Below are 19,683 nucleotides of genomic sequence, written 5' to 3'. Positions count from 1 at the left end.
AATTTTATTTCTAATTAAAAAAATGACAGAGCATCACAGGTGTCATGGGTTTTTTTTGGGGTTTTGATTAGATTCTTGTCGGCTCTTCATGCCGGCCATCAATAAAGACTCATTCTTAGGCGCGTACATACGGCATTACCAGTCCACGTATGTTCGACGTCAGCAGTGACCAAATGTTTGCTTCCCATAAAATTCTCAAACCAACCCCTCCTCCGCCACGCACCGAGGCCTTCGACGTCTTACCAACCGCGCGCGCGAGAGAGAAATAAAAAAAGAGGACTTTTATCTTCTCGTCTTCCCCTTTCTCTAATCCGGGCTTTGATTTCCTTCGCTTTTGGGGCTTCGATCTGGGGGATCGAGTTGTGGTTATGGATACCTTCTTCTTGTCACATGGATCTCCGACGCTGTCCATTGACGAGAGCTTGCCGGCGAGGCCGTTCCTGAGGTCGTGGCAGTCCAAGGTGCTGCAGGCCGTCCCCAGAGCCATCCTCGTCGTCTCCGGCCACTGGGAGACGGCGGTTCCGACGGTGAACGTCATCAAGGGCACCAACGACACCATCTATGACTTCTATGGCTTCCCCAAGCCTATGTACCAGGTGAAACCCACCCCCACCCACCCACATTCCTTTCTCTTATTGTTGTTGCATCGTGATCGTTGCGGAAAAAGAAAAAGAACTCATCAAGATTGAATCTTTTGGGGCTAGAGAGGAAAGGGTTGGTCCGGATGTTTTGTTTTGGTTATAAAAATTTGATCTTGCCTGGTTGGTTGGTTTTGAGTTGGAAGATCATTGCTCAGTTTGATAGTGTTGAAGGTCAAGTAAAATGATTTTTAGGAACTTAGATTGTATCTTTTGGAAAAATAACTCGCAATTTCGACTGCTTTGTACAAGAGACAATATATAAAATTAGGGTACTTGCTGAAATTTCCATTTCCTGATCTGGATATTAAAAAAAAACCCTTGATAATTGATTAAAGCTATGGGCCTCATTCCAAATAAGAGAATCTTGGTGCCCGCCAGTGGCGGGAGGCGGAGGGCTGGCACCCGGGCAGGAGGCGGAGGGCCGCGGCCGGGTTCTTATTTCGTTCGAAATAGGGTCCAATCGCTAAATTTTTTTGCGAGGCAAACGATTTGTCGATTTCACTTAAATATTACAAAATTCAAAAAAAAATATTTTTAAAAAAATTAAGTGAAGTCGGCAAACTTCAACTTAAAATGTGCAAAAATAAAAGGGCCCCCCTCCGGGCACCTGTTTTGAAAGAAATAGGGGACTGGAGACAAAGCCCTGCCTCCACTTTCCTACCCTCCTCCTCCTCCGCGCGGAGGCTCCCCGGCCTCCATTGGCTGGCCTCAGGCTAGCCTCTCTTCCTCTCCCTCTCCCTCCCTCCCCTGCTCTCTCTCTCTCTCTCTCTCTCTCTCTCTCTCTCTCTCTCTCTCTCTCTCTCTCTCTCTCTCTCCTCTTTTTTCTTCTCCTTTTTTCCCTCCGGCGACGATATCTCGATTTGGTTGCTGGAACTGTCCCGGTAAGCCGCCGGTACGGCTCGGGATGCTCCGAACCAGGCGGTTCGGGATGGTTCCGCCGACTTCATATGAAGGAATTAGTTGGAAGAGATAGGTGGGGAGTCTATGAATTGATGCACCAGCTGCTGTCAAAGAGAGATTCATGGGTTTGATTGGGTGAGTTATCCGAAACACTGGTAGATGCTTATTGAGTTTTCCCTCAGAATCCCCCATTATTCTGTCTTGAACTATCAAGTTAAATGACATAACAAACTTGAATTATGTTTTCAAATCACTTTGGAACTTTCATTTATGGAGTTAAGCATGTATAAGATGTCTCTTGGATCTATGCTATCGAAGGAGTAATTTGGGAGTAATTTGGCAATTCCTGAGATCTATGATAAGGAATAACTATGCATTTGCATTTGATGGAAACTTAGGCACACAATCCACAAGGATCTTTGATTGTTCAAGGAAGTTACTTGTCAGAGTCATGATGAATGGTGATTTAGTATTTATTGATGGAGCATGTCAGAAGAAGAGAATTACTCTTCTTTTTGTGGTGGTATTCATTTTTAGTACTTGACTAAGATAAATCAATAAATTATAAGGAATTAAGAGACTCCATCTCAAAGCAAATTAAAGCATTGAACCATGCATAAGCAAATGGATGGTTATTGCTGATATCTTCCTTTTTATTGTGGTCATATCTGCACTGCAACTTGCCGTTAAACTTAGAACAAGCTAAGTATATCTTAAAGGTGGAATTTTCTAGTAGTTTTAATTATTTGCAGCAAATGGTCATCTTTTAGTTGCTAGGTAACCGAAAAGTGAAAACCTCACTCATCAAGGTGCCTGTTTATTCATCGGATTGGTCTTTATATCATTACGCATGCATGAGGCTATACTTTGATGGATAGTTGTGTATGTGTTGGGCTTCTTTAGCTGGTGTTTTTTCACAAATGTTTCCACACTAGAGGCACCCAAATCTTTCGGCATTCAGCACGTGTGATGTCAAATGATAAAAACTTATCCCCCCTGCCTTTTTTTTAACATGGAGATCGAACAGCAGTCAGAAGTGTTTAATTCTTTCAGTCTTTATAAATATGGCTGCTCAAATACTCTTCTTCTGGTATAAAGGTAAAGTAGTTACAGCTCTATATTACTACTAATGTTGCTGAGTGGTCAAACTGCTCTCAAGGATGTCCTCCTCAAAACAAATCTATGGCTGCATCTAACTAACTAAATCATTGTTGTTGTGCCAGCTCAAGTATCCTGCACCAGGTGCACCAAATTTAGCGAAGAGAGTGAAAGAGCTGCTGGAACAAGCTGGTTTCGGCCGTGTAAAAGAGGACAAAACCCGCGGCCTCGACCATGGTGCTTGGGTTCCACTCATGCTGATGTACCCAGAGGCTAGCATCCCTGTCTGTCAACTCTCTGTTCAGACAGAGAGGGATGGAACTTACCACTATAACATTGGGAAAGCATTGGCCCCTCTCAGAGATGAAGGGATCCTTATACTTGGTTCAGGGAATGCTACACATAACTTGAGGACAATTGGCCGTGATGGTGGACCTATAGTCAAGTGGGCCCTGGACTTCGACACATGGCTTAAGGACTCACTCCTAGATGGAAGGTACCTTACCATTATCCATCACTTTGTTACTTCAAGGGTTGCTTGTAGTTGTTTAAGTATTTATCTTAACATTGTCGAACAACCATGAGTTGCATTGGTCGATGGTTCATCTTATTGTATAATTCCTTGTTGCGATAGATACGATGATGTGAACCACTACGAGGAGAAGTCACCTTGTGGAAAGATGGCACACCCTTGGCCAGACCACTTCTACCCTTTACATGTAGCTCTGGGTGCTGCAGGTGAGAATGCCAGGGCTGAGTTAATCCATCATAGCTGGACCAACTGCACAATCTCATATGCTTCTTATCGATTTACAACTTCAGTATAATGTTTAGAAGCTGCACAAGACTAGTAAGAGAAGCCAGGGCTGGGTATACCTCTCTTCTTATGTTCAAGTTGGATATGGTTACTAGTACTTCTATGTTTCATCGGTTCAATTGAAGCTCTATATATTCCCTTTTGATGTTTGTTTCGCTTCATGTATGAGTTTGTGGTACACTTGTGATGGAATAGATTCATCTCATTATTGTTGCTGTTTTGGATGATTAATCTGTAAGAGGAGGTGTGAGACAGTTTTTCAAGTTATTGTGACTACTGCTGTGCAAAATCGATCCTCATGCTACCAAAGATACCAAGAGAGCTCATATCTAGTCTTGGCTTTTAGGATACAAGACAAATGCATTCAAGTAGCATGCAGTGTCATAGTTTCCCCGGGCATAGCGGTGATATTCAATTCAGGATTACTGCATGAAAGCTTGAAATCTACTCAAAGTTTGAAACTGTCAATTTTGTTTTCATTTGATGCATGAGTAAGAGACCTCAAAAATTCTTGATTTGTTGGTTTATAGCTATTTTAGTATCGTAGATTATGATAAACAATGCTGATTTTAATTTTAAGAGGCTATTCATGGATCTCTGCTAGGAAGCATTTAGATTGGTAAAATTGGAAGGAATTTAGCATGCAAGCTTTTCTTTTTCTTTTTTTTTTTTTTGGGGGGGGGGGGGGGGGGATGAAAGGGGAGCACTAGCCCACCCGATTTATTAAAGAAAGAATTTACAAACAGAAGGATAGAAGAAAAAGGAAAAAAGGAAAAAAGGAAAAACATTAAAACTAAGGTGAAACAAGCAAAAGGATATAAGAGTTTCAGCAGAACAAGACCCATAGTCTTTGGCATTTGAATTTAGCATGTGAAGTTTACAACACTGATTCTGTTTCTTTGCAGAGCATTTTTCTTATTATAATTGCATGATGGTGCAATGAAATATATTTTAATACCAAAAGCATACTTAAAATATATGGATTTTGGTTGATGTATGTATAATTGCATTAGGGTTCAATTGCAATGGGACTTTATCTCCATTGTAGTAAAACCGTGGCTAGAATATAAGGATTTAGATCCTCCAATTTGTTCACAACCATATAGTGAGATTCATTGTGACCCTGTCTCAGTTCACTGTCCCAAAACTAATCATCATACCAAAAATAGATTTGTATAGTCGGTAAAAATTGACAACGTTGCGAAATTCCATTAACTTTGTTTTTTTGGCCAGGCATGTAGCTGTATGCATGTCAAGCATCGCATTGAACAAACCAAAAACCATGTAAATAGTTGACACAACCAGGAAAACAACTTATCTAACAGGCACCAAGAAACTACAAGGTGTCTCACCAGGGCCATGTCAGTTTAAGGAGCTACAAGGTGACCTTGTTTCATTGCTTGTTTATACAAGATGATGGACGAAAAGATGACTCATGGATAACAAGTTCTTGTTGGCTGACATGAACACCATGGGACTTCAGAAATATATGAAGTCAGAAAAAACATGGAGATAAATTGCAATGCGTTTCAGATCTGCTACAAAAATGTATTATCAGATTATGGAATCGAACAATGCCGAACAATCTTTTTAATCCCATAGGCAAAGAGATTTGTAACTTCTTACCAAATATGGGTGACCAGAAATAAGCTAGCATCTTCAAGGTGACATCTTAAGAATTACAAGTTGATGGGAAAGTCATTAAGATGAAGGTTACATCACGAAATATGCGAGTCACTAATTGTTGTTTTGGATCAACTACCTTCTAATGTTAAGACCAATATAGTTTTCTGCACCTGTGCAATATTTTTATTATCCGTTCCTCTCCACAAGAAGAAAACAGGCATTCCAGGGAGCACATCAGTCACAGAGATGGACTTGAACATGTAGCACACCTGATGGAAGCTGGACTCCGACTGCTAGTTACAGGAAGCTTTTGTAAACCTTACATTATGATCCTGCAATCAAATTTACAAAATAAAATGAACTTGAAGGCAAGGGGTAGAGCTAAGGTATTCATCATGTAATGTGATCTGTTTAGAATGTTGACAAGATAATTATATTGAGACAAGGCGAGTGATTTCCAAATTCTCTGATCCGATGCATCTGAATGTCAGTAAATTCCTTTCTTTAAAGCAATGGAGATTTTATCATCTCATTGACCATCTCATGTAACTTATTTAAAAGATTTTTTTATCACCTCCTCTGATGCTAAGATTTACACATCTAGTGGTAAATAAAGCACCAGAATATATTTGATAGAAGGGAAGATGGAAAAGGCGACCATGCAGAATACAGGGCTGCGAACGATATACTAAATTTATTACCGACTCAAAAACTCTAGCGGGTTGCTACTGCCTCTTATAGGAATGAAATACAAGTTGACTCCTGTCTATTGGTTGGAATGCCTTGCATTCAGTCAGTGGACAAAAAGGCTTCCCATATCCCTTCAGCCAAAGATTTTGTTCCACTGCTTACAGACATAGCTTCATTGACTAGCAGACATAATAGTTTGGCTTCATGAAACGATCCCATCGGAGTCACTATTTTGAATATAATCTCGTAACTGCTTAGAAAGAGTCTCTCTTATCTATTCTTCCGCATATTCCTCCACTGTCCCGGGGCAGGGTGCTGTGACAATGAAGAGAGAAAACAAAGGCAAGTTTTCAATTTGATGATGAACCTGCTGCTATTATCGCTCTGTCTTGTGGTCGGCTTTCTTTTTTATGCAGCTCTTTAGTTAAATGTAGATGGTTTGCTCACCAAAGGCACCAAGGATAAATTGTCCTGTCTGGCCCTTTCAACACCTTGTAAACCCATTTACATGTTGATCTCTTTAGATCTGGAGCACAGAGTTCCCACATCTCATTCTCATTCAAGGCACTCCTAGTCTTGGCCAAAAGATCGCTCACTTCTCATCTCCACTGGGCTACCAGAGGAGTTTATATGCCAGGCCTTAGCATTAGGTAGAAGGAGCTGCAACTGGCTAAGGAACTTGGGTAGGGAAGATTCTGGTGCAAGGAGATTCCAAGGGGAGGCTAGTTCTTAAGTCCTGACATTATAGAAACTGATTTCCAGCCATTATCTCGGCTGCAACGAAAGCCATGCATAAAAGACCACCATTTGCAGGGAACGTTCAAGGTACTCTAGGGCCAGCTCCAGGGCCAATTACACCAGGAAAAAACACTTTCTGGCCAAAAAGAGACCAACAGATTCATCACAAGCAGACTAACAGTTCCAAAACCAAAGCAAGCATGACTAATAGACTGATCTTGAGACTGCTAGATAAAGAATTGTACCACCTTTGAATACATTCATTTTAAGAGGTGCTCCTGTATGTGATTGAATATAATTGTTACATTTACATTAAGCGTCATATAAGAAAAGATTCTAAAACTCAAAATGTACAACTATGGAAAAATTGAAGTCTTCTTTAAACAAAACAACATGAGCTTTACATGCATAGAGCTGTTAAAGATTTTCTTTGATTGTAATCAACAGCAATGTAGAATGGGACCTTCATGCATGCACCAAATAAATCAAAACGCACTGTGATGTCATGCCAATCATTCTGTCCTATCCATAATGACTGGGTGCTAGAAAAAAATCTAATGAGTCATACCAGCAGCCATGGATGATGAATCTGTTTTTGATTTCTTCTCAAGAATTGAAGATAATGCTTTGTCTATTTCAGCAAATACATCTTCAATAGGGGCATCCCCATTGACCTGAAATGAATAGTTAAAAGAGTACATTGAACGTGAAAAAACTCAAGCTGCTCAAAATAAGATAACAAATTTGACCTCATGGTGATCGTTGTGTAAGAAGTTCTGCAGTTTGACTCAGTACATATTTCCTTACATTTGCATGAGGAGTCAGAGAACGACAATTTATTACAAAGGTCAAATTGTCATCCATCGAGATGGTTATAAGACAAGGAACATATATTCACAATCTTGATACTTGATCCCATAATGGTATCATGCTGACAGAGTATCGGTACGCCCAATATGGGGATCAGTTCAGCGTACCAACTCTCAATTCAGCAGCTGTATGGTATGGTATGCTCAGTAGATGGTGGTATGCACTGTAAAGCAAACCTTGCAAAGTATAGTTAAAAAGCACCAAGTCATTTTGACTATTTGAATAGTAGGGCAAAAGTTCAACTTTTCTGGACACCTGGAATAGATAAACAATTCTCTTGTACCGTAACATACAGAAATACAAGATATATAAATAAATAAATAAATAAGGGCAAGTGTTAGAGTCCCTGTTTACTAAAAAAATATTAAATGCTAAGTCTCATATTACCTATAGATGTTGGCACTGCAAATTACTGAGGTCAGGATTTTGACATTGCACTGCTTCATTAGGAGCAATTTTCTAGCAACCTAAGTCGGTCAAGAACAGACGAATCAAAACCTTTCCAGTAAGACCCAAATTGAACCTACTCCAATACTCCAGTAGATATTAGAGGAACGTTAAAATTTCCATTCTAAGCAGGATTGTTGAGAAGGGGTTGTCTGAGAGGGTGAAGCACCTTAGAGTGTGCATCTAAAACTACTGGGTTTTTGGCATGCTTGCTTAGGGTCATGTGTCTGAATTTGTATATAGGTTTCCGTTACGAGATAGCATGTATAAGGTGTGGTAAAAATCGAGAATTCCCTTGCAACCCAAGCTTTACAGTTCAGACAGCATTTCCATTATGCCAAACTCCAATCCCCTACACACCAAATATGGGTCTCCTTACCACCTTCTTTTTTAACTTCTCTCCCAAATATAAGCCAAGCATTTGTGGCATAGGGATGGCTTTTCTTAACACCAGACCAGCCTACGATCTGTAGTTGGATTATAAAGAAGCATGCTCCTGTGTTTAATTACATCCCTCCAGAGATTTGTTCTGGACAAGTCAGAAACTTAGTTTAGCCAAATTCTACTTTGTTTTTAACTTTCTTAGAGCATCTTTTAATGCGCTTTTGATTGTAGTCACCAAGAACTAGTGCTCTTCCTGCTCTTTCTTTATTCCTTGTTAGTGATACTAAATAGAGGAGGAAATCTTTCTTGTATTCATATACCAATAGAATAAATTGATAACAAAGGAAGTTGCAAATGTTCCCTAACCACAAGCAACAAGCCTTGCACCCACTACTTGGCTTCCGTTTGAATCCTTCTTCACTTGATTAAAAATATCAAAGTTAAAGAAATTTACCCTTTTTTGACATTTTCTAATTGGATGCACATGCAAGGTCATAGGTCTTCAAACCATTGCATTACTCTCCACTTTCGGTTCTTAATTTTTGGCGGCCCATGAAATCTCCTCTCTTCTTTACCACACACCACATGATCTATTTTGCTTGTTGTGATCAAGCAGATATAAGCGAAACAGGGTTCACAAATAGAGTTGTCCTTCTTAATTTCATAGGCAGCACCATAAAAAGGGTGGCTTAGTACACGAGGCTCCCGCTACTGCGGGGTCTAGGGAGGGATAGACTTAAGCAGCCTTACACCCACCTGCAGAGAGGATAGGCAGCACTATATGAACTGCAATAATAACCTTACCACTATAAATTGCATTATCTATGATATATTATATATACCCACAAATATTCAAGTGACCATCAGTAAAGAGGAAAAAAATAGATCTGCACACAAGGCCTGCCTTTTCTGTTCCATCAAAAGGGCCATGTGATGTTCGACAGATATATGAATTGCATTGCCTGTAGTATTTATCAGTATTTCCGCATATAAATTTTCATTTGATCTTCAGGGTGAGTGAGTTCGTGTGTCTGTGTATATGTGTGTATCTGAGAGAGAGAGAGAGAGAGAGAGAGAGAGAGAGATGTCACATACCTTGAGCATGACATCTTTATATATTGAAAGGACAGCTTCAACATTCTGATGGTGAGTCTTCAATCGCAACTTTACCTTCAGAAAGGAAAAGAGAAAAATGGCAAAATGTCACATGTTAGAGATGCCTCTGAAGTGAACATTTCTTTTGTTCTTCTGGTTATCTATCTGTATATAATGATGCATGGAAGCAAATGGTTCAGGTGGCTCAATCAGAGTTTGAACAATCAAAGAAGGAAATTAAGTCAATGACCTGGCATAAGGGGTACCTTTTCTTCCGTGTCATCAAACCGTTGGATAAGTCTTGCAGCAATTTCGTCATTCTCAGGAGGAGAGTACTTCAAATGGTATATTTTTCCAGTAAGAGGATCAAGCCTTCTACCAACCACTCTCTCAATAAGTATCCCTTCAGAAACCTGCAAAAGAAATTAGTTATAAGGACAATAAAACTTCTCATCTAGTCTCTTGATCTATAGAAATTGGCATTACATTGCAATTATATGATGCTTTCAACAGAAGTTGATGCTAAAAGCTTAACGAGGAAATAAAGGTAGAAAAGTTAATCTTTCCTTTAAGAGGCATGCTTTACATAAGTTACAAATTTTATCCCCTGTTCTTTGTTAGCTCAAAACAGCAGATATGTTCAAGACCAGGCAAGGAAGGAGGAACGAACAGCATGCTTGTAACTATGTTGACTAATTTTAGTAGAGATACTAGAATTAAGTCATTTGGGTATGGGAAAGCAATGTGATTTGTGTTGCAAATTGTCTTTTTAGCTTATAATTTGAATCTTGGTAGTGCATATGTGGGTATATTTTGTTCCTTGCATCAATTTTTGCTTTCTTTCCTCTTTGTCTAGAATCTTGATTAGTCCAATGGAACCGGTACCGGGCACCGTACCAGTTCTCCGGCGGCATAAGCCGGTATGGGACGTGCCGGGCCCATACTGACAAGCGAGGGCACGGTACCGTGGGAGAGAGGAAAAGAGAGAGAGAATGGGGAGAGAGGGAGGGTGGCGGAGGCCGCGGCCGGTTCTCTTATTTCGAACGAAACAAAGGTCCGGTCGAGGCTTAAAAAATTTTGCGATTTTTAAGTGAAGTTTGCACAGATCAACGAGAACCGCCAGGTTCAGGATGGTTCTGCCAACCTTGTCGCATAGTTTTCTTTGGGTGCACAAGCCTGAATTGGGTAACAATGAGGTACGTTTCTTAATATTTATTTCACATATTTATGTTGGCTAAGAATTCAATTCATTAGTAGGTTGATATATAAATGTTCTTAGACAGTGATAAATCTTAATCCATAGAGAGAGACTGAACTGATTGGAGTAAGAATTTAGGATGTAAAGAGAAACAAACAACCTATAGAAAATAAGAAATAAATCAGTAGTATTATGCTATCACTAAGAGCATGCATCAAATGTGACATCAGTTTGACAAAGTAATAATTTTAGTAAAATGAAGAGCTCACATCCAGGAGAATGAAAAGGTCAGGTCGGATTCCCAGATCTTCTAAAGCAGTTGCCTGAGATAAGCTTCTTGGGTATCCATCTAAAAGCCAGCCATTTTCTTGAGCGTCTGGTTGCAGAAGACGTTCCTTTACCATCTGATATTCACAAGTCACAACACTCCAGTAAGAGCCATGATAATAGGGAAAGGAGGAGAAAGCATCAGATCAGGAGATCAATATACCGTGACAACAATTTCATCAGGAACCAACATTCCCTTCTCCATATATTCTTTGGCACGCTTCCCGTTCTCAGTTGCAGCTGCAATTTCTGCTCTTAGCAAATCTCCAGCAGCAATATGAACCAGCCCATACTGCATATATCAGCACCATTTGATTCAATCTGTCTTTCCCAAGGGGAAATTCGAGCATGTGGAATTAATCATGTGCAAATGAGTTATAAATTACATCTACCACAAAATATGGTGATAACACAACAATTCAAAACAAATACCATTATTATCACCAAATATTACTTGGACAATGGGTATCTAGAACAAACAGGAACTTCATAAACTTATGAAGATGATTTTTTGATCAGCAATGAAATAATCAAACTTGAAATAGAAATTCTGATAAAAGAAAAAAAAACTTTTCAGATAGTATTGACTACCTAAAGCAGATGAATTGCAGCAGTAAATGCTTTTTAATACATATTAAACTGAAACATGCCCAAGAAAAAGAATTACAGAATTGGAGTGACCAAAATTAATTTACTCGATCACACTTGTTAAAAGATTTCAGTTCATAATGCACAAGCACAAGTATGATTACAATGAGTAAGTGTTTTACTCGTCGATGAGTTATTGTGTGCAGAAGAACAGATTCAAGCAGGAGCACAAACTTAATAGCGCAATATTAAATATTTAACTTACTTTCTTTTTGATGAGCTCACATTGTGTTCCCTTGCCAGATGCAGGAGCCCCTGAAATCATAATCTTCAGGGGCTCTGGTTTCGCAACTGCTACAACCTAAAATTTGCAAACACACACACACACAAACAGAGTCAAGAACTAACAACAGCTAGAGAGAAACTGATGTTAAAAAGACTGTTTTTCTTCTTTTTCCAAAGTATTGGCCCCCCTTATCAATTCCAAGACTGCCTTTCTTCTTTCTGCTCCAAAGTACTCGTCCAGATAGAGAGAAAAAATCTAAATTTTAGTTGGAATCAAGCTCATGAGCAAACCAAGCACCCGCTTCCAATTTCAAAAAACCCACACTATCTTTCAATTAGAAAAAGCAAAATTTATGAAATTAAAACTGATATAGCCATCAAAAAGAATAAACTCCAACCAAATCTAAGGAATGGAGACAGAAACATCGAAATCCGGAACACTAACCGGGCCTGAATGGGTGGCGGCCGACATCTTCCACCGCAATTCGGCGGGTAAACGGCGATGATAGCTGATTTCAAGACAGAAAGAAGCCCTTGAAGTCTCCAAAGAGTCAGAAGAGTGGAGAGAGGCAGAATACTTGTTGTTGGAGAGAGGAACGGAAGGAAAAGAAGCCAGCGATGGCGTTGGCCTCGCTGCCGCCATAGACGACAAGGCGAGACCCAACGAACCCATCGCCCCTCTCTCCCTCTCTCGCTCGCTCTCGGGCCCTTCATGGGGTCTCGGATCCGACGGCGAGGAATCAAGGGCAGGCGGGAGCCGGGATCCCGTCACCGGCCCATGAGGAGAACACGGCACCCAGACTGATTTGGGCCCAACATAGGGGTGGAATTCTATTCAATACCCATTTTATGTCGGGCTTTGGGCCAGGCCTACTTAAATTTAACATTTTTTAATGCTCCCCATGATCAGCGCTAGGTGGATGTCCGTTCAGGGCCTACCTCGGCCTATAGGCGTCGAGATGGGGCCATGCGAGAAGGTAGCTGGATCTCTTATACCTTTTAGTTCAATAGGACCCGGGCTGGGTTCGCTCGCAAAAATTATATCCAACATCGCATGCACTATATCATGGTGCACCATACCAATCACAAACGCTCATTTCTATAGACTTCATTCATCAAATCATAGAAAATAATTAGTATTGTGCACTGCCGTATGGTACACGTAGTGTAGGATATAATTTTTTAGGTCATAGACTAGTGCAGATGATTTTTTTTTTTTTTGTTGCTGTTGCTATCGTCGTCGCCTTCTGCTTCTTTATTTTTATTTTTTTTAGAGCCCATCAAACTGCGGATGTCGATGATCTGTAGGCTAACACAGCTTGTTAGTGTTCTTCAATCTGCTAGGACCAGAGAGCTAAGCAATGTTGGTCATGTCTTTAACTTCCATCTCCATACCTTGCGCATACTTCTTATAAAAATTGGATTCACTTTCGCATATATTTCATCCAACTTCATCTCATCAGTACTTTAATAGTGATGCAGTTGAAACTCAAGGCACAGACTCTGAGTACTCAATGGTCCTGAGCTTTTTGATTTTGGTCTCTACCTTGGAAATATTATTTATGAACTTCCATAATGTTTCATCGGTTGGAACATTTATTTTTGTTCATGAAAGATTTTTAGATCACTGGAGCACAGTGCAACAGTGTCATTATTTTCTTCTTCTTCTTCTTTTTATGATAATAAGGGAGGTTTGAGGCCACCCACTTCGATCTGGGCAGTCATTATTGAGATCCTGATGTCTGAAACTCTTGAGGGCAAAAGAAAAGACATTTAGTTAAATTAGAAGATTTTTAGAGAAGGCAATAAATTTGTTATTGATGCCGTGCTAAATTACATCAGATTAATGAGGCTGCTGAAATGACTAACTTTTAGTTCTGCAGGAACGGCCGAGCTCGGATTAATTTTAAACTAGTTTCTTACTGCTTGATCATGAATATTTATGACAGGCAGGATACTATATGATATCAGGAAATCTTGGAAAGACTGAAGAAAATTACTGCATGCTGAGATAATTATGGGTTTGAGATGATGTAAATTAGCATGATTCTGTTGCAGCTGTTAGAATTCTCAAGACAAGTAGATGCATTGATATGCTAAACAATTCAGAGGAATTTGACTGGTGGTTCTTTTTTCCTTGTTCGATCAGCTTTTTAAGATTAGCGCTCCTAGTAATGCAATTTAACAACGTATTATTCTTTCGATCGAAAGGGATAAACCTGGACTAACTAGTTAGCCTATGGGGTTGATACTGTTTGCTGCTAAAACTTTTTTGAAAGTGTTATCAAGTGTGGCAGTGTGGGATTTTTACATGCCTCAATGAAGAGAATTTAACATTTGTGGTGGAATCTAGATGTTGCTTTGCATTTGCATGATGTGTTTACGTTGATCATCCTGAGCTGACACGAATATGTTGGTGTTTCTTTGCCTCCAACTGACTTCTGAAATCATTCCATGTTTTAAGTAGAGTATGACGCTTTAGAATCTCTCTATCATTATCTAATGCACGAAGAAAAGGTTCGCAGTGATAATTATCCATAGAGTGATGCTCGTGGCATAATAATTAGGGATGCATAAAGGGATTCATCCATTTCAAGACAACAGAAAATCCCAACTTCTTAAATAACAGAAGATCAAGATAGAACATAGTGGAAAATGAACCTAACAGCTTAACACAAGTCTAGAAAGGCTTAGACTTACACTCCAGGGGGAGACTAGTATTAGATCATATTCATAAGATACATAGCTAAGAGTATGAAGACCCATGCAGGCGTGTGTTTACTCCCACATAGGTTATTCGTCGAGAAGATTTTGGATATTTATACAGGACTAAGAAACCTAAAAAATATCTTCCGGCTAGTTTTTTTGGGTAAGATTCTGGGTTGTGACAAAGAGAGCCTTGATCCATGCCTCACGTGTTTTTTTGTTGTCATCATCAAAATGAGATCTTCTTCATCACTTAATAACAAAAAAGAAAGTTATGTCCAGCAATTACATTTTGCGAGGCCCTCTCAATTATGGCCATCACACAATATGTGGATTGCCATGATTGAGAGACAAGCTTCTTTTATATTTGGAGCCTTTTAACATGTGGATTGAATCCCTTCACCTTTCTTTTTGGCTAAGCTTCTTTATTTTTGATCCGTGTCTCGAACTGCTGCGCAGCTTCTTTTTTTTTATGTCACTGCTCCTTTCTTCATGAAGCATGCCTTACTACTTTGCAAATGATAGAAACAACTCACACTCACACACATATCAGAGAAAAAAGAAGAAAAGCCCTCAATAAAATGGTATTTTAGCTTTATAATCTGTAGAAGCGCAGTTTTTTTAAAATTATTTTATGCAGCTCCATGGTGAAATTTGGAAGACATTCAAAATCAGAGCGTGAAAAATTGTCGAGATTTGCGTGTTAAAAATGTGTGGCTTTATTCTTCAAGCCGTCCAAGCATTCCTACAATTGAATAGAAAATATGCTCCTTATTCTTTTTATTTTTGAGAAAAAGGAAAGGGAACCTACCCAACTTCAGTTTATTATTATTATTATTATTAGATACCCAACTTCATTAAAATAATCAAGAAAAACATTAATGCTCCTAGTTCAACATTTGAGTTATCATCCCTGATTGCAGAGACCTTCATAGTCAAAATTATGCATCCATTTATTACTGGCCTTATTTTCTTTCCTTTCTCTTCATCTTCCTCTCCCTTTTTTTTTTCTTGAGGAAAATTTTTGGCCCCGTTCTTTTCTCACAGTTTTTTTAATTTTTCTGTTGTGGGATGCTAATGATACCAGAGCATCCTTTTAATTTTTTGTTATGGAGCCTAGATAAATTTGATCTTGTGCTAGACTTATCTCAAGTTTAGACTTTAATCTTTAACATGCTCAGTTCTCATGTGTGTTATAGACTCATAGGTACATAGCAGAGATTTCCATGTACTGCAATGTAATTGCCAGTTTTTTGTGATGATCTTTGGTGACTCAAGATGATTGGCAAGTTAGTTGACCAGCTACTCTTTTGTTACCCCTGGCTTATCACATGCCAATCAATTCATGCATGTCAGTTGTCGACTAGGCTTTTCTATCAACAATTGAGAAGTTGTAGAAATTCTGTACTAGATGGAAATGATGACAGCAACTTGGAGGGCTTCCATTATGGAAGTCAACCCACTGTCTCCCAAAGAAGACTTTTGAGTTTGCAGAAGATTTTGGAGCACTGTACCTATCAAGTCAATGTTCATGATCTCAACACTGGAGTGCATTGCTTTCGTTTTATGTATATTTTAACTACCTCAAAAGAATGTCGCTTCAGTTCTAAAAAAAATAAAAAAAAAAAGAAAGAATGAATGTTGTTACAATCTTTTCTCGAAAAAAGAAAAAGGGGAAGGAAATACAGTCTCATAGAAAATTTTGTAGCAGAAGCAGTACAACTAGATCAGTGGTAATGTATGATGAGGAAATTTAGCTTGTTCTTCCATCTCTTTCCAATTACAAGCTCAATTTATCATTCCTTCCCCATAGAGCCAAAGAGTGTCTGCATTCTACATCTACATATGGTTCTGTTCTTCATTTTTCTTCTTACTTTTTTTTTTTGAATGACTTCTAATTCTTCGACTTTATATTGTCATAAGCTGAAATGCGGTATGAGTTGAAAGAGAAGGCTGCACTGTGAAGAGACCAAGGGAGAAGAACACAATAAAGCAGAAGATAAGCCTCCCCCACAAGTCAAGGATAGACAAGAAAAGCCCATCATTTGTGCCAAGAGGGGTGCCATAGTGCCTTTGATGAAGACCTTGCACGAGCCAAAAGTGCATATCTTTTCTCCTTTTATGTTGGCTGAAATGATGGCTCTTTCTTGGCAACAGGCTCTTGCCCACTCTTGTGCTCTTCCCATTGGGGTGACACTAAGATTTCCCATCAAGCAGGATCTAGCTTCACGCCCCAAGCTTGGTCTCTCCTTTGGTGAATGTGGGTCCATGACAAAGTACTTCAATCATTTTTTACTGAGATCCCCCACAGGTGATAGTTCACTGCATAAGTGCATATTGCCCTGAGGTTGGGGGCTTGGTTTCTCAGTGGTTCCTAGTTACTAAGAACCACATATGTTGCATGAAACAGAAGGAAGCACCCAAGTGAAATGAAGATGGAGTGGGTGGTTCCATAGTAGTATGTAGTTCTATAAATAATTTGTATGAGGGTCTTAGATATATGTAAGTTGATTATGGCTTAATGTTCTTGAAGAGCATGCCATCTTAATTGGCAAGCATAACTGGCACTATAAAGCGCGATCCAGACTTGACTCATTTGCAATTCTATGGTTCAGGACCTGTTACTTGCTCAAGAGTGTTCAGGTGCAGATGAGCACGGTTTGGGCTCAATCCAGTGGCAGTTCAGGAAGGACGACCTTCCATTGCTTGGTCTGCCAGTCTCTGGTCTTCCAGCTTCCCGAAAAGATTCTCTATCATTTGAGACTGAACTTAGATTTGGTGAATCTCATATGCTTCATATTTTTCCTACTCTCGACAATATCAAACTGAGAGGCCAATGATGCTTATTTGGATCTAGTAAAAGTGAATGCAGCACAAAATGAGAAACCAATAAGTATATGAAATCTATATGGTTGATTCCAGATTAATTTTCTTCAAGTCTTCTATATGTAACCTGCCTCTCTTATTGGTCCCTTTTAAGGCAAATCAATTTGATTCAACTTTTTTCTCTGCCCACCAGAAAAAAAAAAACAAACAAAAAACAAAAAAAAACAAAGAAAGAGAATATCAGGATGTTGCATGCCCTCAAGAGTGTTGAGCAGCAGACCTTTCCATACTGCAAAAAGAGTATTTTTCTTAGAAGTTGCATTGTTGTCTTAGAAGTTGGCTTGTGAGGAAACAAAGGTGGGCATCATCTTTGAAAACTGGATGAGGATCCACACTTGATCCGTGATGATTGTTGTAGGGTGGTTCAGATGCATCCTACCTATATGTCATCATGACTCACCTTTGCACTTTAGCATTTCCATCATATCATCTCACCTTTATTATCCACCAAGAAGGCTTCTTTCAACTTAAAAGTGATTCTTGTTTTTTCAGAGGGCCTTTCAATCTAGGTAAGAAAGCCGAAGGAAAAGTTTGGCACTCTTACACCTGTGAGGGGCGTATGGAGCAAAGCCTATTTATTCCTTGTCTGAACCTTACCACTTTGCTCTGGGCCATATGACAAGGCTACTACTTGATGGCTGCCACTTAGCCTTTTGGAATGTCTTTTAATCTATAGTAGCCATCCAGAGTGGAACTCATGGTATCTCTTTTGTCAACCAAATGGGCTTCCAAGAAACAAATAATTTGCATTTCTTTGTTTTTTTCTCCTCTTTCACTACCAGATATGGCTGTTTGTGTGTGAGTTGTAGAGAGAGAGAGAAAGAGAGCACAAAGTAGAATTGGGTGATCTATGTAAGTGGAAGGAAGACAAAATCTTTGAAGAGCTTTGCTTTCACATGCAATTCTATCCCTGCCATTAGGTCTGCCATTTAATCAATCCCTGCGGAGACTTGTGAGGTTGGGTCTCTAAAGTCAGACCAGAGGTAGACAATGAGAAGATCCCCATAGCAAGATGAGTTCTCATTTGTTACATTAACCATGTAGCTCTGCAGCAGCAGTAACTGAATTGGAATCTGTATCCAAAGTCTAAATGTTCTCCTTCATACTTCAGAAATACTGGCTGGCCAACTTAGTCAACCAAGTCAACTAGAGGACCAAGATTGTAATTCATCTTTCAGGACTATTCAATCGTCGTCGAATCAATATTTGCTTCAATAGTATGCATCGACATTATGATGCTACCTTTCATGAACCACAGTTTGTTGTCTATTTATCAACCCTGAAGCTGGCATGTGTCTCCAATGATCCAGAAGGGAGACAAGCAACTAGTTTCTTAAGCTTTCTCAGACACCTGACAGTAACTGGAAATGATGCAGGATTGGATGTGATTCACAGGAGGCAGATATTCTACTGAGTTGATTGCATCTCTAACACCATCACTCTGTAATTCCAATCATTTTTTCCGTCCCAAGTCCTGCATCAATCACATTGAATTGCATCTCTAACACTATTCGATGTCTTTATATCTCTCTGCTCTGTTGTATAAATTCCAAGATAAATCAAATGAGTATGCTACTGCAATTTAATGGGGCCTTATTGTTCCACATCTAATCTAGCATTTTATATACTAGAGCAATGCTAGATTGACAGAAAAATCTCTCAAAGATAGCCACTCAAGTGTCTTGCACCTTCCACTTTGCTCCATTCTGTAGCACAAATAACAATGCCATTTCAAAGGAAGTAAAAGGATTGCAACACATCAGCTCGGCGATTAGTGAGATGACTTGAGACTTTAAATTAAGGATCAAATGATTTAAATTGGAATTGCCTATTCCGTCAAAGTAATTAGCGAGATGACTTCTTGTTGAAACGTTTGCTTAGGGTAAATGCTTCTGATTTTGTAATCTCTGGCCATGAATGGAAGCTAGGTTTGATGCTCTATTTGATGATTAAGTACTCCTTCATGAATTTCTTAACTGGGAATCCATAATTGCTTGTGTCATACCATCTGATTAATTCATACCATGCTTGATGAGACCTGGTCATACATCACCATGAGCTCGCCCTCCTTAATTAAACGATAAATATGTTGTGATTACCTCACATATTTTACGAGATTAGGAGGGGCTACTGTTGTGGATTTCATGCACACAAATCAAGAAAACTTGCAAAAAATGATATATGTAAGTAAATTTGGGTAGGCTTACTTTCTTAAGGATAATTATTTTTCCACTGTACAGGTAGACTTTGTGGAAATTATTATCCCTAGGTCCGCACACTTTCTACACTTCAGGCTTCGCCCCAAAGTATAGCATACTGATATCCACACTTGTTAATCTATAAGAGAGAGTATGGTTGTAAGGGAGAGAAAGAGTATAATTGTAATA

At 39.3% G+C, this 19,683-nt stretch overlaps 2 protein-coding genes across 11 annotated transcripts; one reads left to right on the top strand and one right to left on the bottom strand.

Moving 5' to 3' along the window:
• The first annotated feature begins 217 nt into the window (after positions 1-217).
• On the top strand, positions 218-3,719 carry LOC103699520 (extradiol ring-cleavage dioxygenase-like). The gene is made up of 3 exons (XM_039133830.3): positions 218-596; positions 2,765-3,135; positions 3,274-3,719. Exons 1-3 carry the CDS (start codon positions 369-371, stop codon positions 3,464-3,466), a joined length of 792 nt encoding a protein of 263 aa, XP_038989758.2. The 5' UTR covers positions 218-368; the 3' UTR covers positions 3,467-3,719.
• Positions 3,720-4,992: 1,273 nt separating this feature from the next.
• LOC103716608 (adenylate kinase, chloroplastic-like) lies at positions 4,993-12,411 on the bottom strand. 10 transcript variants are annotated; one of them, XR_016399082.1, is made up of 9 exons: positions 12,150-12,411; positions 11,685-11,780; positions 10,995-11,123; positions 10,774-10,908; positions 9,573-9,719; positions 9,307-9,381; positions 7,318-7,543; positions 7,079-7,184; positions 4,993-5,414 (listed from the first exon to the last, which is right to left on the bottom strand). XR_016399082.1 is itself a non-coding variant. In XM_089928654.1 (9 exons), the coding sequence occupies exons 1-9, from the start codon at positions 12,375-12,377 to the stop codon at positions 6,603-6,605; spliced, it is 990 nt and encodes a 329-aa protein (XP_089784780.1). In that variant the 5' UTR covers positions 12,378-12,411; the 3' UTR covers positions 6,462-6,602. The 10 variants fall into 10 exon arrangements, 8 of the variants coding, with proteins under 8 accessions (XP_008802890.3, XP_088571102.2, XP_089784780.1 ...); XM_089928654.1 differs by lacking the exons at positions 4,993-5,414; positions 7,318-7,543 and adding exons at positions 6,462-6,646; positions 6,759-6,788; XR_016399083.1 differs by lacking the exon at positions 7,318-7,543 and having other exon boundaries at positions 9,557-9,719.
• Positions 12,412-19,683: the final 7,272 nt, after the last annotated feature.

The sequence above is a fragment of the Phoenix dactylifera genome, chromosome 2, assembly GCF_051530095.1.
Source record: "Phoenix dactylifera cultivar Ajwa chromosome 2, Ajwa_hap1_PhDact_Kaust_v1.1, whole genome shotgun sequence".
Classification (NCBI taxonomy): domain Eukaryota; kingdom Viridiplantae; phylum Streptophyta; class Magnoliopsida; order Arecales; family Arecaceae; genus Phoenix; species Phoenix dactylifera.
The sequence above is the reverse complement of the archived record's forward strand: the minus strand, read 5'-3'. Positions and strand labels throughout refer to the sequence as shown.

Coding starts and splice junctions, on each gene's coding strand:
- LOC103699520 (XM_039133830.3), top strand. CDS start 369: ATGGATACCTTCTTCTTGTCACATGGATCTCCGACGCTGTCCATTGAC. Junction 597..2,764: donor TCCCCAAGCCTATGTACCAG/GTGAAACCCACC, acceptor TTGTTGTGCCAG/CTCAAGTATCCTGCACCAGG. Junction 3,136..3,273: donor GACTCACTCCTAGATGGAAG/GTACCTTACCAT, acceptor TTGTTGCGATAG/ATACGATGATGTGAACCACT.
- LOC103716608 (XM_089928654.1), bottom strand. CDS start 12,377: ATGGGTTCGTTGGGTCTCGCCTTGTCGTCTATGGCGGCAGCGAGGCCA. Junction 10,909..10,994: donor CTGATGAAATTGTTGTCACG/GTATATTGATCT, acceptor TGTGAATATCAG/ATGGTAAAGGAACGTCTTCT. Junction 9,382..9,572: donor TTGATGACACGGAAGAAAAG/GTACCCCTTATG, acceptor TCCTTTCTGAAG/GTAAAGTTGCGATTGAAGAC.